Genomic DNA, 12,438 nt, shown 5'->3' with positions numbered 1-12,438 from the left:
CACCTCTAACAATACGACTACTACTACCGCACCACGTCTTAATCTCTTTGACATTATTAAATAGAATTAATTTAAATCACAATCAAATAAATCACAAGAAAATAAATTACAACAAATTAAATTGCGTAAATTAAATTGCGTAAATTAAATTGCTAGAATTAAATTGCTAAAAATAAAGATAGAGTTGGAACGAAGGTACCAAATTGCCGGATTAATTTCAAAGAAAGTCAAGGCTAGAATTGCAAATCCACCAAAGCTACTTGATTGTTGCAAAATCACCAACTCCACCAACAATATTATAATTGCAAAATTAATAATTGAAAGTTGAAACTATAATAAGACTTTGTGGCTAGTTATTGCAAAATAATTATAATTGAGAGATTGAGATTTGAGAGAAAGATGAAGAAGAGTGAATTGGTGTGAATTAAAATGAAAATGAAGAAGGGTTTATATAGGGGTGGGGGATGGGTTAAAGTGTTAAAAAAAAAAAATTTGGGGGCCAAAAATTAACAAAATGGCCGTTTGAACGGCCATTTTTGCAAATGGACCCGTTGCCAACGGTCCATTAACTACTGGCCCAACGGCTATTTTTTTTTTTTTTTTTTAAATTTTCACCGTTAAACCGGTTCCTGTTTTACGTTTAACTGTTCCGGTTCCTAAAATATTGAACCGGACCGTATACAATTAAACGTTAACCGAACCGTTAACCGGTTCTATCGGTTCCGGTTCCGTTCCGGTTTAACCGGTCCGGTTACCGGTTAAAACCGGTTAGCCCGAACCGGTTGACACCCTTACAGTCAGGCCACAAGTACTAAAAAGATCATGGTGATCCATCAAAATTAAGCCTGAAATTCTGACAATTACAATAACGAGGTGGAAATTTAAACTTTGGCACTGAAAGATCCTATTTGTACAATTCATCCAAGAATAATTAAGGGGGGCAAAGGAAGACTTCTCGTATGTGGCTACATACTTATACAAATTCTGGTAAAATTCACATATAGTCATTTTCAGCCTTTTGATTGAAAATTTAACAGTCTTGAAATTTAAAATTTCACAAGTACTCCTCCTCCTTTCCAGTGAACGGGTATCAGTGGTTGTGCTTGGAATTAATTAGAAACACATGAATGAGGTGAGTAGGACTTGTTTTAAGAAAACGCCACTAGTATATATGTATATCACCTTGTATATTGTGTGTATTGGTGAATATAATAAACAATTTTTATGGATATACACAGATAAATATGATATACTGAATATAAACTGTAAAGCCTCAAAAAAAATCCACCACAATGTCCTCACTCATGTTCTAGGCTGACAAGAGAGTCTTTGGAGAATTATAATGACGTGTAATAAATTTTTTATGTTCCAATGGTTGTTTGGATGTTTAAAATACAGGGAGTTAGTTTGGAACAAGTTGAAAATATGGAAGTTTGTTTGGATGCGTTTAAAGTTGGAAAGAGTTAGTTTGTAACAGTTGAAAATATTTAAGAAAAGAAAGTGATCATGATCGGACGTAACCTAACTCCAAACAGTCATATCTCCCTGTGTTTATTAAGTTGAGCATTGGGCTATCTATCAAATTAAAGTCCTTTTGAGTCCACTTTACAATACTTCAAATCGTTCATCTTCCCAATAATCCTACAAAGAATTATATCCATTTTACTGAACGGTGTCAAAGCAGGTGTTGAGCGCGCGAGGGAGCGTGAGGCACCAAAAGCTAGTAATCGGGCAGAACGTTTAGTAGAGCGCGCTAAGCTAGCACGAAAGATAACACCAAAAGTTGAAAGCTAGCCAGAATTATCACCCACCACCATCAACCACCACTATTAATTACTATTGTCATCCATCATCACTACTGGTTAGTACGTATCACAACTACCTCCATTTGCCACCAATATATATCGCCAACCACTGCTATTAGTCATCACTACCATCATTAGTTATCACCATCATCCGCCACAATTATCACCTACCACCCACTGCCACTATCAACCACCATTGTTAACTACTATTGTCCTCCACCATCACTAGTAGTTAGTATGTATCCACAACCAACGCCATCAGCCATAAACCATCATCCTAGTTAGCATCGGCAACTATCATTGTTAATCAACACCAGTACCAACCACCGTATATTATTTAAAAAGATATTTATTAATATAGTATTAGATTAATTAATATTTTATATTAATATCATATTTATTATTTTAAAAAAAGACATCTTTATATATTCAGATATTGAGAAAACAAACAATCTTACTTACACCATTTAGTATTCATATCTTAATATTCAAAATGTGTATTCAGATCCATGCGTCTTAATCTTAATATTCACACATATGGGTATGTGTCTTAATCTTAATTAAGAAGAAGATCCTAAGTTCATTTCTGAATACCTAAATTGTAATCTAGAAACTAACTCGTTTGGCTATGAGAAAATTTAACTTTTTTTCGATTTTTTTTTTTCACATTTTTTGAAAATTAATGTTTGGCCATGAAAATTTCAAATATGACTTGCAGTTGTATTTGAAATTTGAAAAACAAAACCTTGTTTTTACTATTTTCACTTTCTGTTTTTTTTTTTTTTTTAATAAACTTGACCCCATTTATCTATTCGAAAATTTTACTAATATTGGTAGCGTTTACAGCTACTTGTTTTAGTTCTTGTTGGGTTTTGTATGAAGTACAGTGTCATTCTTTTTAGCTTCACATATGCAACAATTGTACTTAAACCTTATGAATGGCGATACATTAGTGGTAATTTATCGCATAAGCTGATTAAAGTTTGTTTTCTTCCCTCTTCCTCAAAGGGGTTCTAGTTCTTCTTTTTTTTCCGGAGGGTGGGGTGGATGGGGGTGGGGGTTGATGGGAGCGGGAGAGATTGTGGTATGTGAATTTGAAGTTTCATTATGCTAAAAGTTATTTTCATTGATGTATCAGTTGTGTATATGTAATTGTATAATCGCTGCTTCTGATTCAATCAACTGGTTATGTTTATTGAATGCTTTGGGTGGTTTTGCTATTTTAAGAAATGAGGGGTATAAATCATATAGTATTTCATTTTTTTTTTTTAAAGTACATTCAAACAACCAAATATTATTTGTAAAAACTATAACCAAACACAACTCCAACAACTTCAAAAATTCCATAAAGTGATTTTTTAATTTTTCTTTTTGGTTTCTATGGCTAAACACCTCACCTAATCCTTCTTACTAAAAAATATCTTGTTTCCAGGATAGGAAGAAAGAGTGAAAAGGAAGAAAATAAATACTGTATAGTCCTAGTACAAGTTATAAGAAATTTGAAGAATATCAGCAGAGCACCACAAGTAAGAGATCAATCAATCAGATCTAAAAGTGAAGCCAACTTCCAAGTAGAAAGATAGGGAGAATATGAGTAGTGGGGTATTATTCAAATTTTCCCCATCTTCCTCATCACTGTATAATTCTCCTCGTACTACTCAATCCAAACCTCGGATTCAACGTTGTTGCATCATTCCCACATGGAATAGAAGTGTTGCACCACTTACTACTTTCACTTGTAATTTCAGCTCTGGTCCAGGTGGCCCTCCTCCTGGTATGTCCCATCCATTTTTCCCATCTCTGTTGAACAATTTTATGATTACAACATAATTTTACTCACTCTGTTTCAATTTGTTTGTCTGGTTTTGACTTGCCACCAAGTTTAAAAAAGTAAAGAATACTTTTGAATCTTGTGGTCTTAAATTAAAAGGTACGTAGAATGCACCAAAATGCCCTTCAATCCTGTGAATTAAATAGTCCCTAATACAGGGAAGAGACATTCTTTTTTAAATGGACTAAAGAAGAAAGTAAGACAAACAAATTGAAATGGCGGGAGTATTTATAATTAAAAAGTTCAGATTTTCGTTAAACAAATATAGTACTCATGGCAATCTAAGATGGGGTTTCAGAAATTATCAAAAGTTATACATGTCAAAATTATCAAGTAATTTGTGCCTGGAAACCAAGTGACATTAAATTGGAATCTTTCAGTTTAGAATAACTACAAGCAGAACAAGATGTTAGGAAGATAAATTGTAAGTAGAAAACAGCTTACTAAAGCATAATATTTGATAGACAGACACTTTAAGCAATCTTGTCAAATTACCTGAAGTGAGGAAAAAAATTGACAATGAGCAGTGCTTAGTAGAAGAGTTTGAGTGCCAAATAGAAGTGTCAAAAGTAAAGGAAAAGAAATAAAGAAAGAGTTGCAATGCGCAGCACAGGAATTTAAGTTGTGATTGATGTGCAATTAAAGAACAAAGGATCAGCTTCTTGCCAGGTGCATACATGAGGATGGACCTTCCTTCCCAGTATCACCCTTTTTTTTTTTTTCACAATTTTATATACATATTTAGTTGTTGAAAATACACACACACATATCTAGGTGTTCTTGAGCCACAGATCAGGGGTGCATGTGCACCCGGTAGTTGTAACATAGGTCCACTGCTGTCTTGTGGTATTGCACCTTTATTTACTTAAACATTTTTGGTGATGTGGCATCAGTGACTCAAGACGTACCACTTAGATATTTGAACCGGTATTTCGTTTTTGTGGTGTCTGTGATAATAATTTATGGTTTTCCTTTTGTAAACTGTTTAACTGGTCAGTTGGGGCTTGAGTCACAACTCGCGAGGAGTAAGATACCAGGTATTCTTGGTAGTCAGGTATCTATTTCAGAGGAAACTTGTCTAAACTAGGAATCAGTATTGATCCCGGAGAGTTAAGCAAAACGAAAAAAGAGAAATCTTCATGTGTCCATATCGATAAGTTTAAGTTTATGGTTTTCGCAAGATGTTCAACCTTCTGCTTTGAGCCCGACCTAGAAGCTTCCCAATAGTGTCTTCCTTCCTGGAGATGGAACTCTAACTATCAAATGTGTCCTGTCTCCTTATTTGAGATATCTGTGATAGCTCAATAACTAATGCTCCCTCCATTGCATGTTTCATGATGGTGTTTGACTGGCTATGATGTTTAAGAAATTAAAGAAGATTTTTGACATGTAAGCCAGATATATGCAGAGTACCCGACTTATTCTTTTAAATGAGTAGCGGTAAGAGTTTTACTTGTCTTTCTTTTCCACAAGTTATGCCATTACGGTTAAAATGGTAATGCTAAAATTAAACAGTTTCAAAAAAAAAAAAAACAGTTTCAAAAAAAAAAAAAAAGTGTCATTCTTTTGGGATAGACTAAAAAGTAAAGTGTGTCGCATAATATAAGTCAGAGGAGTAACTTATAATAGACGAACCCATAACCCTTATGTGCTGGACTTGCTTCTTGGTATAAACGGAGGGGCAACGATTTATTTCAGCTCTGTTTCTTTGAAAAGTGTATTGGCTAACTTGAATTGGTTAGCCATGATTATTTTCTGATCATTTCTTCACTGCTATTTCAATATATTTTTTTGTTATTCAGTAGGGAATATCACCCATTACTCATGTTTGATTCTATTCTTCGTCCTTGTAACTAATATGGTGTGGTGTGTGCTACGTGTTTGCTGAAAACTATTGTTTAGCAAAGGTGATATGAAAGAGTTACAGTATTTTATGCCTAGTCGTAGGGCATATTTAAGCTACGGATATATTGGATAATAGTCGAAGACTTTGGACTGTATTATCCACCATGCCCTATCTTGTGTTAAAAGCAGTACCTATTTGGTAGTCACGTGGTTGGTCAGACTGATATGTATAAATAGAACTTAGACGCTAGGAGCGTGACTATAGCTGGGTGACCTAATAGTGACCACAGGAAGTAACCAAGTACGACGAATCATCAAGATGTTCAACAGAAAAAGAGAAGCATCTTTGAAGCCTGCGTCCTCCCTAACATAGAATTTCTACATAATGATCATTTAGAATCAATAGGTCATTCTTTCATTTCTGAGTCTAGAATGCAAACTTGTGCTGACTGTAACTGGGTACTAATCTTCTGCCTGGGAGTTCTTGGCTATTGTACAGATCTTCCATTTTCCAAATTCCACGTTGCACTATTAATTATGTACCTGGCATATTTGCCTTCATTTGGAGTCAATTCATTTTTATTCTGAGGAGGAGAGGGGGGGGGGGGGGGGGGGTTTTGAGGGACGGATTGCTTAAGTATAATTTCTTCATATTTCCTCTTGGCTCCATTTGAAGAGCCCCCATTTTTTATGATTTGTAGTAGTGGTTCAAAGAAACCTTGCCTTGTAGCTTGGAATTGAGAAGACACCTTTCTTTAGTTCTTCCTATTTCTTTTTGGCACTCCACTTTCTTTTTGCTCTTGGTTTGGTTGGGTGTACGGAGGGTGCGATGGAGTTATTCTTTTGGGTATGAAATTTGTCACCAATTTGTTCTTTCCTCTAGGTTTCTGCATATCTTTCAATCTTGAATCATTGAGCTAAAATCATCGCTTTTGCAGGTGAAAATGAGAGTAAGAATATCCTTGATGCATTCTTCTTGGGGAAAGCTCTGGCGGAAGCAGTTACTGAGCGCATAGAATCTACAGTGGGGGAGGTCCTAAGTACAGTTGGCAGATTGCAAGCGGAGCAACAAAAGCAAGTTCAGGACTTTCAGGTATTTAGTTCAAGTAGGAAAACTAGAAGCTATAAGTTTATTTTACTTGGGAGGTCCTCATTCAATGATACTTAATAGTTTCGTATTGGCATTTACCAACAATTACGAGAAAACTTGTAAAAATTTGAAAAAAGCTGAAATTTTGCATAACCAGAAAAATGAGCACAATTAGCCGGTGTATCTTAAACTATGTTACACACAGGCTAAGCATTGTAACTATGAAATTCTTGTTTATAATTCCTGGATGTCTAGAGTTGTTTCCACCCACAAAAAATATATACAACTTCGCCAGAAATGCTTAACCTCAAAGGTCTCTGCAAAAACAGGAGGAGGTTCTTGAAAGAGCCAAACAAGCCAAAGAGAAAGCAGCACGTGAAACGAAGGAAACACAGGGACTTATTCGCAGCTCGTATGCAGATACATCGGCAGCTGGTGCTCGTAGTACTTCAGAAAATGCAGCCTCAGCTTCTGGTGGTGTAGCTAGTCCTCGAACAAACATAAATTCCCAGCCTTCTAACACTGATTCAGAAGATGGAAGCAAGGACTCTGAGCTAGGTGTATCAAATGGAGACTGATATTCCTGTAGGCTGTAATTGTACGTATATTCATCCTTGTGATGAAATCTTGTTATACCTAGTTTAGATTTGGTCAATGGAACCGTATGATACTTGTAGAAGAGGAAAGAAAATATTCTTGAGCGCGAATATCTTTTTGCCATTGATATTGTATCATTTCTCTTTGGATTGTTGATAAAGTACAAAGTTGTCAGCTGTGTAATGATTTACTACTGCAAAAATTTGTATTATAGATAATAAAGCTATCACCATATCAACAAATTCTTTAACCTACCGATCAAAGAGACTAAACTTGTGATTTTCAAGTTAGTCATGCAAAATTATGTGTCCGTGGACTTGTTTAAATATTCCATCGAAACTTATGTGATACCGTAGCTCGGGAAAAAAAAAAAAAAACAAGATGCAATAGACAAAGGCCTTCGTGATATATAATTGCCTCAATTTAGTATAGCAAGAAAGATGGTCTCTGTAATCAAAATTTTACAGCGCAAATAAAACTTAGCAACAACCACAAAACTGATTTTTTACGATAGTTCCTAGCTGGGAGTTTCTCTTCATTCATGATCCAACTCAACCCCAGATGGCAGATCAAATCTGTTGTTCTTACTTCCATCAGTTGCTACAGCTTCATCATCGGCATCATCCATGGCAGAATCCTTCTTGATATAATCTACCTTAAAGTCATAATCGTCGTCCATCATATCACTGGCAGATGAGGGCTTGTCTTTCTTCCTCCTTTTCTTCTCAGCTTTTCTCTGTTTAGTGTTCAACATGCCTTCCTCAGCGTATAACTTCTCATTTTGTCTACTACTGGCACTTTTTCCCTTCGTCTGGCCTGCATCACCGTCTACTGAATCCATTGGCTCGTCTCCGTTCTCACTAACAATGTTTCCTGTTGTACTATCATTTTCAGCCAATGGCTGCTGTTTGTCCTGAAATGCAAATAGGCAACATAAGTCTGTCTCTTCATGTTTTGAAAAAATAAAGTTGACTATAGATGTGACAAGTATGATCTTAAATGCAGAAAAGAACATTGAAAAGAAAAAATGGCATCTGACAGGCTTTATATGTTAATTGCACTCAAAGCTCTTATCCTGCAATTTTGCGGGAAAAAAAATCAAAGATGAACTTGTAACCATGTTCTTGGGAAAAATATTGAAACAAAATCTCCACTTATAGTTAGTGCAGCCTTTAAATCACAAAACTAGATGCATTCATCTATAGATTTATAACATTTGAGGTTCAGAAACGATCAAGGGTACAGCAATTACAGAATACACAGGAATTAAATACAAATAGTATTCTTAGAAGTATAACGAGAAATCGCTTACCTCTAGCATATTCTCATCAAAGTTAACGGGCCGATTTGATGGAACTTCAACTGCGTTAAAATCGTTGACAGATTTCAAGCTTCCAATAATTGAGGATTCACTTCCATAAACTTCATCGATATTGAATTCTTTCCCAAGTTCTGAAACTATCTTGACCTCTGAATGCTCCTCCCCCTCGTTCCTGGTTGGGGGCAAGGTGTAGTATGGAATTTTCCCTGGAATGTGTAAACGGGACATCAGATTCTAATAATACGGTGCTATCATAAATGAGCATGAAATTCTCTCATATTAAGGAAGTTCAAAATTCTTCGAATGAAATTAAATGGTATTCACACATACCCTCATTCCAGTCATGCAGAACGATCCTTGCAGCAGCATCAACATCAACAATTCCTCCCTTTTTGAGCTTACCCCTAACCATAGCAACTTTCTGAAGAAAGTCATCTACTGAATCAAAGGTAGGAACCTTGTATATGGTAACCAACATTCTTTCTGGACAAAGTTTGAGAATCTCCTTCACTGTAAACCCACAGTACTAGCAGTCAGATACATCAATACTATTAAAAGAATAGAATGAGAAGCAAAAACGGGAGACGAAATCCAATTACCAGGACCAACTGGATCTTCTAACTTCTCTATTCTCTTGCAATTTCGAAGAGCAATAGATGCATCATCCTCAGATGCAGACCTAAGCATCACAACACCAGGGCAATCCAGCAATTTAACATTCTTATCTAACTGGACTTCTTGCAAGGATCTCGTTAATCCTGGAGTAGCACCGACATTGACTACGTGAGATCTCTTCAAGCTATTAATCAGACTACTTTTACCAACATTTGGTAGACCAATGACTCCTACAGTGATTGATTTCTTGATCTGCAAGGAATTATCATTAGTGCGAAACCAACAATAATCCAAGCAAACTGCAAACTTAAATAACATGATTGACTAAACAAGAAACTAAAAGATGATCCCCCAGATAGAACCCCAGGTTAATTTACTCCAGAGAGGACCCCATAAAGACGATCGCGGATGTACCTCGTGGCTTCGTGAGTAATTCTTAAGCAATTTTATCAGTGTCTCGGCTCCAAGGCAATCACTGGTCTGCAGAAGATTGCTAGTCTTACTCTTACTCTTACCAGCCTTTGAGGAAGACTTCCAACCCAAGTTTGACTTCTGTTCTTGGGTGCTACACTTGAAAGCAACCGTTGGTAATTCCTCCCTTAGATACTTTAGCCACTTTTCTGCAGCTTCCCGAGGAATGAGATCTAGAGAAAGTAGTTAAAAAGTAAAAAATCTAATCCAAGTAAGCATGTAAAAGTACCCTTTCAAAGTTCCTCTACAGCACATTGCATGAACCATCATTAATATAGGACTCTGACGCAACATTTACAGGACCAAAAAAAACAGACCAGAGTGTAGGTTGGTGACCTATATCAAAAGGCTGAAGCCGAGACACATACACATACATATTATATTTAGACATGGATATATACAGATATCACCCATCATCACTAATATCCACTTCTTTGTTATGATTAAATTCAAACCGACAACCTTTTACTTTCTGAAACCTATCTGTAATCAGTATAACGAAAGAGAAATGAAAACCAAGCAGATAGAGGATAATGCTAACAATAATAGAACGAAAAATACCAATCTTATTGAGGAGTAACACAAGATGTTTCTCTGGCCCTGCTTTCATCACCATCTTTTCCATGTCAAGACAGCGGGTACCAAGAGGATCTCGAGCATCAAGTACTTCCAAAATGACATCTGATGCATCAATTACTTTGACCAACTCCTTGTAGAAAGCCCTTTCAGAGTTATCTACATCAAACAATCAACCATCAAGATCAAAGAAAGAAAAAGGAGCAAAACCTCTAATTTCACTCCCACTTCCTTTGCCAACCGACCAATAATGAATATACAGAGAAAGCTTCCGCATACCACGTTGTTTAACAAAAGAAGCTGAGCCATCATTTACCCTTCCTCCAATTTCATTTTCTCTCGTTGAAGTTAGATCTTCCAGTTTGGACTCATCGTTGTCCTCAAGCAGTCCAAGCTTTCTCTTCTTAGCCTGGAAAACAATGTTAGTGGTAAACATGCGGACTAAATATCCCCAGGAGAAAACATAGGAAACTGCAACCCCAATAGCAAGAAACCTATATCGAACATGACACACGAGTTTTTTCCACCATTGAGGTGTGAGTTGGTCTGCCCACTTCAAGGCTGAGATATCCAAGAAGCCACCTATACCTTTGTGAAGGCCCTTAACAGAGAGGCTTAAGTCACTCGATTCCAGTCTGTTAATGCTTTTCTTTTTGTCTGTGAGATATCTTCTTTTTCTTTCGTAGTTCTTTTTTCCTTTTTTGTGGGGGGTGGGGATTCTCTTTTGATCCCATGAATTGAGATAATTAATATCATTAGATGTTTATCTCAATTTTTTTGAAATGTCTAAACAAGTCCTATTCCCTTCTATTTCTTTGTATCAAGTACAAAAATATTAGTAAAACCAAGATACTTTCATACCACAATATCATTTTTCATAAATTCCACTGAACATCTCAGTATACAAGTAGATATTAACAAGCATCAACAATCAAAAATTGTAACTTAGCAAAAATACATCCTTTTTTCATTAAATCAACCCGACACAGAGCCTTCAATGCCTCTAACTCACAATATAAAGCTCAAGTAACACAAAAATCTAGCAAGGCATAGCATGGAAACAACTAAACGAAAGAAAAGTGATTACCCTCTCTTTACGGGCAGCTTTCTTCTGCTCCAATTCATCGATAGCGCGAGCACGACGAGCCTCAAGAGCTTTAAGTTCCTGCTCCTTAAAAGGCCAGTCATTGGGAATTCCTGGATCCTTCTCTACCTTGGGTTTCTTATTGAGGCCCAACTTCTTCGCCTCTTTGGCCTTCTTCTTATGGTGCTCCTTTACTTTCCTTATAATCTTGTGCTTCTGCTTCAAACTCACCCTCTTGCTCTTACTCTCTGCAAACATTTACATATTATCAAAACTAACAGAAATTTGGCTGCCCGTTTGTCCATGAGAATTATTCACTTTTTTCCGGAAATTTTAAACACTTCATTTGAAAGTCAGCATTTGACCATGAAAAATATCAAAATCAGTTGTACTTGGAATTTGGAAAACTCAAAATTTGAACTCAGGTTTTCCAATTTTTTTTTTTTTTTTTTTTTTGGGGAATCTATGGCCAAACGCTAGCTAAAACCTTGTTTTCACTTTTGGTACATTCAAACGACCAAATATTCTTTGCAAAATCTATAACCAAAGACAACTCCAACTACAAAAATTCCAACAAAAGTGGGGAAAAAATGGTTTTTATGGCCAAATGACTACTGAATAAGCAACAACAATAACATACCCAGTGAGGGTGTTTCCAATAGACCCTAAGAAGTGTAATTAAAGCAGGATATAAAGAAAATAACGACAGCACAATAGCAAGATAAACAAAGCAAATGAAGTAACAGGTAGTAGTATAAATTGAAGAATAAGATACTATGTAGAATACTAAGACAGAAAATTAAAAGAATAAAGCTTGCAATTACTTACTCTTGCTTTTCTTCACCATTTTTGTTTTGTTGTGTGAAAAGCTGTGTCTCTCTTCTATCAGAGGTTTAGTTTAGGGTTTTGGAGGGGGCTGCGCAAATACAAGTAAGGACGGGTCGGATTTCGGGTTGGTCTGGTGAGCCCGAATGTACTTATAAGGGCAATTCAGAATTGCTCCTTCTTTTGGGGTGGTCTTTAAATTTTTGCGCCTCATATTTGAAATCTTTAAATTTTGCCTTTCGCCTAAAACCCATAGTTCCAGGTTCGAACCCCCACACAGTCAAAATTTTAAAAAAAAAATTCGCAAATTCAGTAGTTTAAATTTCGTTTATGCCCCATCGCATACACGATTGAAGGAATTACCAAAGTTATGCGGAC

At 36.2% G+C, this 12,438-nt stretch overlaps 2 protein-coding genes across 2 annotated transcripts; one reads left to right on the top strand and one right to left on the bottom strand.

The window, feature by feature from the left end:
* The first annotated feature begins 3,240 nt into the window (after window positions 1-3,240).
* On the top strand, window positions 3,241-7,410 carry LOC132049925 (uncharacterized). Its single transcript, XM_059440907.1, has 3 exons — window positions 3,241-3,579; window positions 6,420-6,574; window positions 6,901-7,410. The coding sequence occupies exons 1-3, from the start codon at window positions 3,396-3,398 to the stop codon at window positions 7,147-7,149; spliced, it is 588 nt and encodes a 195-aa protein (XP_059296890.1). The 5' UTR covers window positions 3,241-3,395; the 3' UTR covers window positions 7,150-7,410.
* Window positions 7,411-7,555: 145 nt separating this feature from the next.
* LOC132049916 (guanine nucleotide-binding protein-like NSN1) lies at window positions 7,556-12,178 on the bottom strand. The gene is made up of 9 exons (XM_059440896.1): window positions 12,064-12,178; window positions 11,239-11,483; window positions 10,431-10,560; window positions 10,137-10,310; window positions 9,519-9,748; window positions 9,089-9,356; window positions 8,820-8,999; window positions 8,481-8,695; window positions 7,556-8,081 (listed from the first exon to the last, which is right to left on the bottom strand). The coding sequence occupies exons 1-9, from the start codon at window positions 12,080-12,082 to the stop codon at window positions 7,704-7,706; spliced, it is 1,839 nt and encodes a 612-aa protein (XP_059296879.1). The 5' UTR covers window positions 12,083-12,178; the 3' UTR covers window positions 7,556-7,703.
* Window positions 12,179-12,438: the final 260 nt, after the last annotated feature.

The sequence above is a fragment of the Lycium ferocissimum genome, chromosome 1 (genome assembly GCF_029784015.1).
Source record: "Lycium ferocissimum isolate CSIRO_LF1 chromosome 1, AGI_CSIRO_Lferr_CH_V1, whole genome shotgun sequence".
Lineage (NCBI taxonomy): Eukaryota > Viridiplantae > Streptophyta > Magnoliopsida > Solanales > Solanaceae > Lycium > Lycium ferocissimum.
The sequence above is the reverse complement of the archived record's forward strand: the minus strand, read 5'-3'. Positions and strand labels throughout refer to the sequence as shown.

Excerpts from the sequence above, each read along its gene's own strand:
- LOC132049925 (XM_059440907.1), top strand. The coding sequence starts at position 3,396 with ATGAGTAGTGGGGTATTATTCAAATTTTCCCCATCTTCCTCATCACTG. Across the intron at positions 3,580-6,419 it reads TCCAGGTGGCCCTCCTCCTG|GTGAAAATGAGAGTAAGAAT; the intron begins GTATGTCCCATC and ends TCGCTTTTGCAG. Across the intron at positions 6,575-6,900 it reads AGCAAGTTCAGGACTTTCAG|GAGGAGGTTCTTGAAAGAGC; the intron begins GTATTTAGTTCA and ends CTGCAAAAACAG.
- LOC132049916 (XM_059440896.1), bottom strand. Across the intron at positions 10,561-11,238 it reads AAGCTGCCCGTAAAGAGAGG|GCTAAGAAGAGAAAGCTTGG; the intron begins GTAATCACTTTT and ends ATTGTTTTCCAG. Across the intron at positions 8,696-8,819 it reads TCTGCATGACTGGAATGAGG|GGAAAATTCCATACTACACC; the intron begins GTATGTGTGAAT and ends TACACATTCCAG.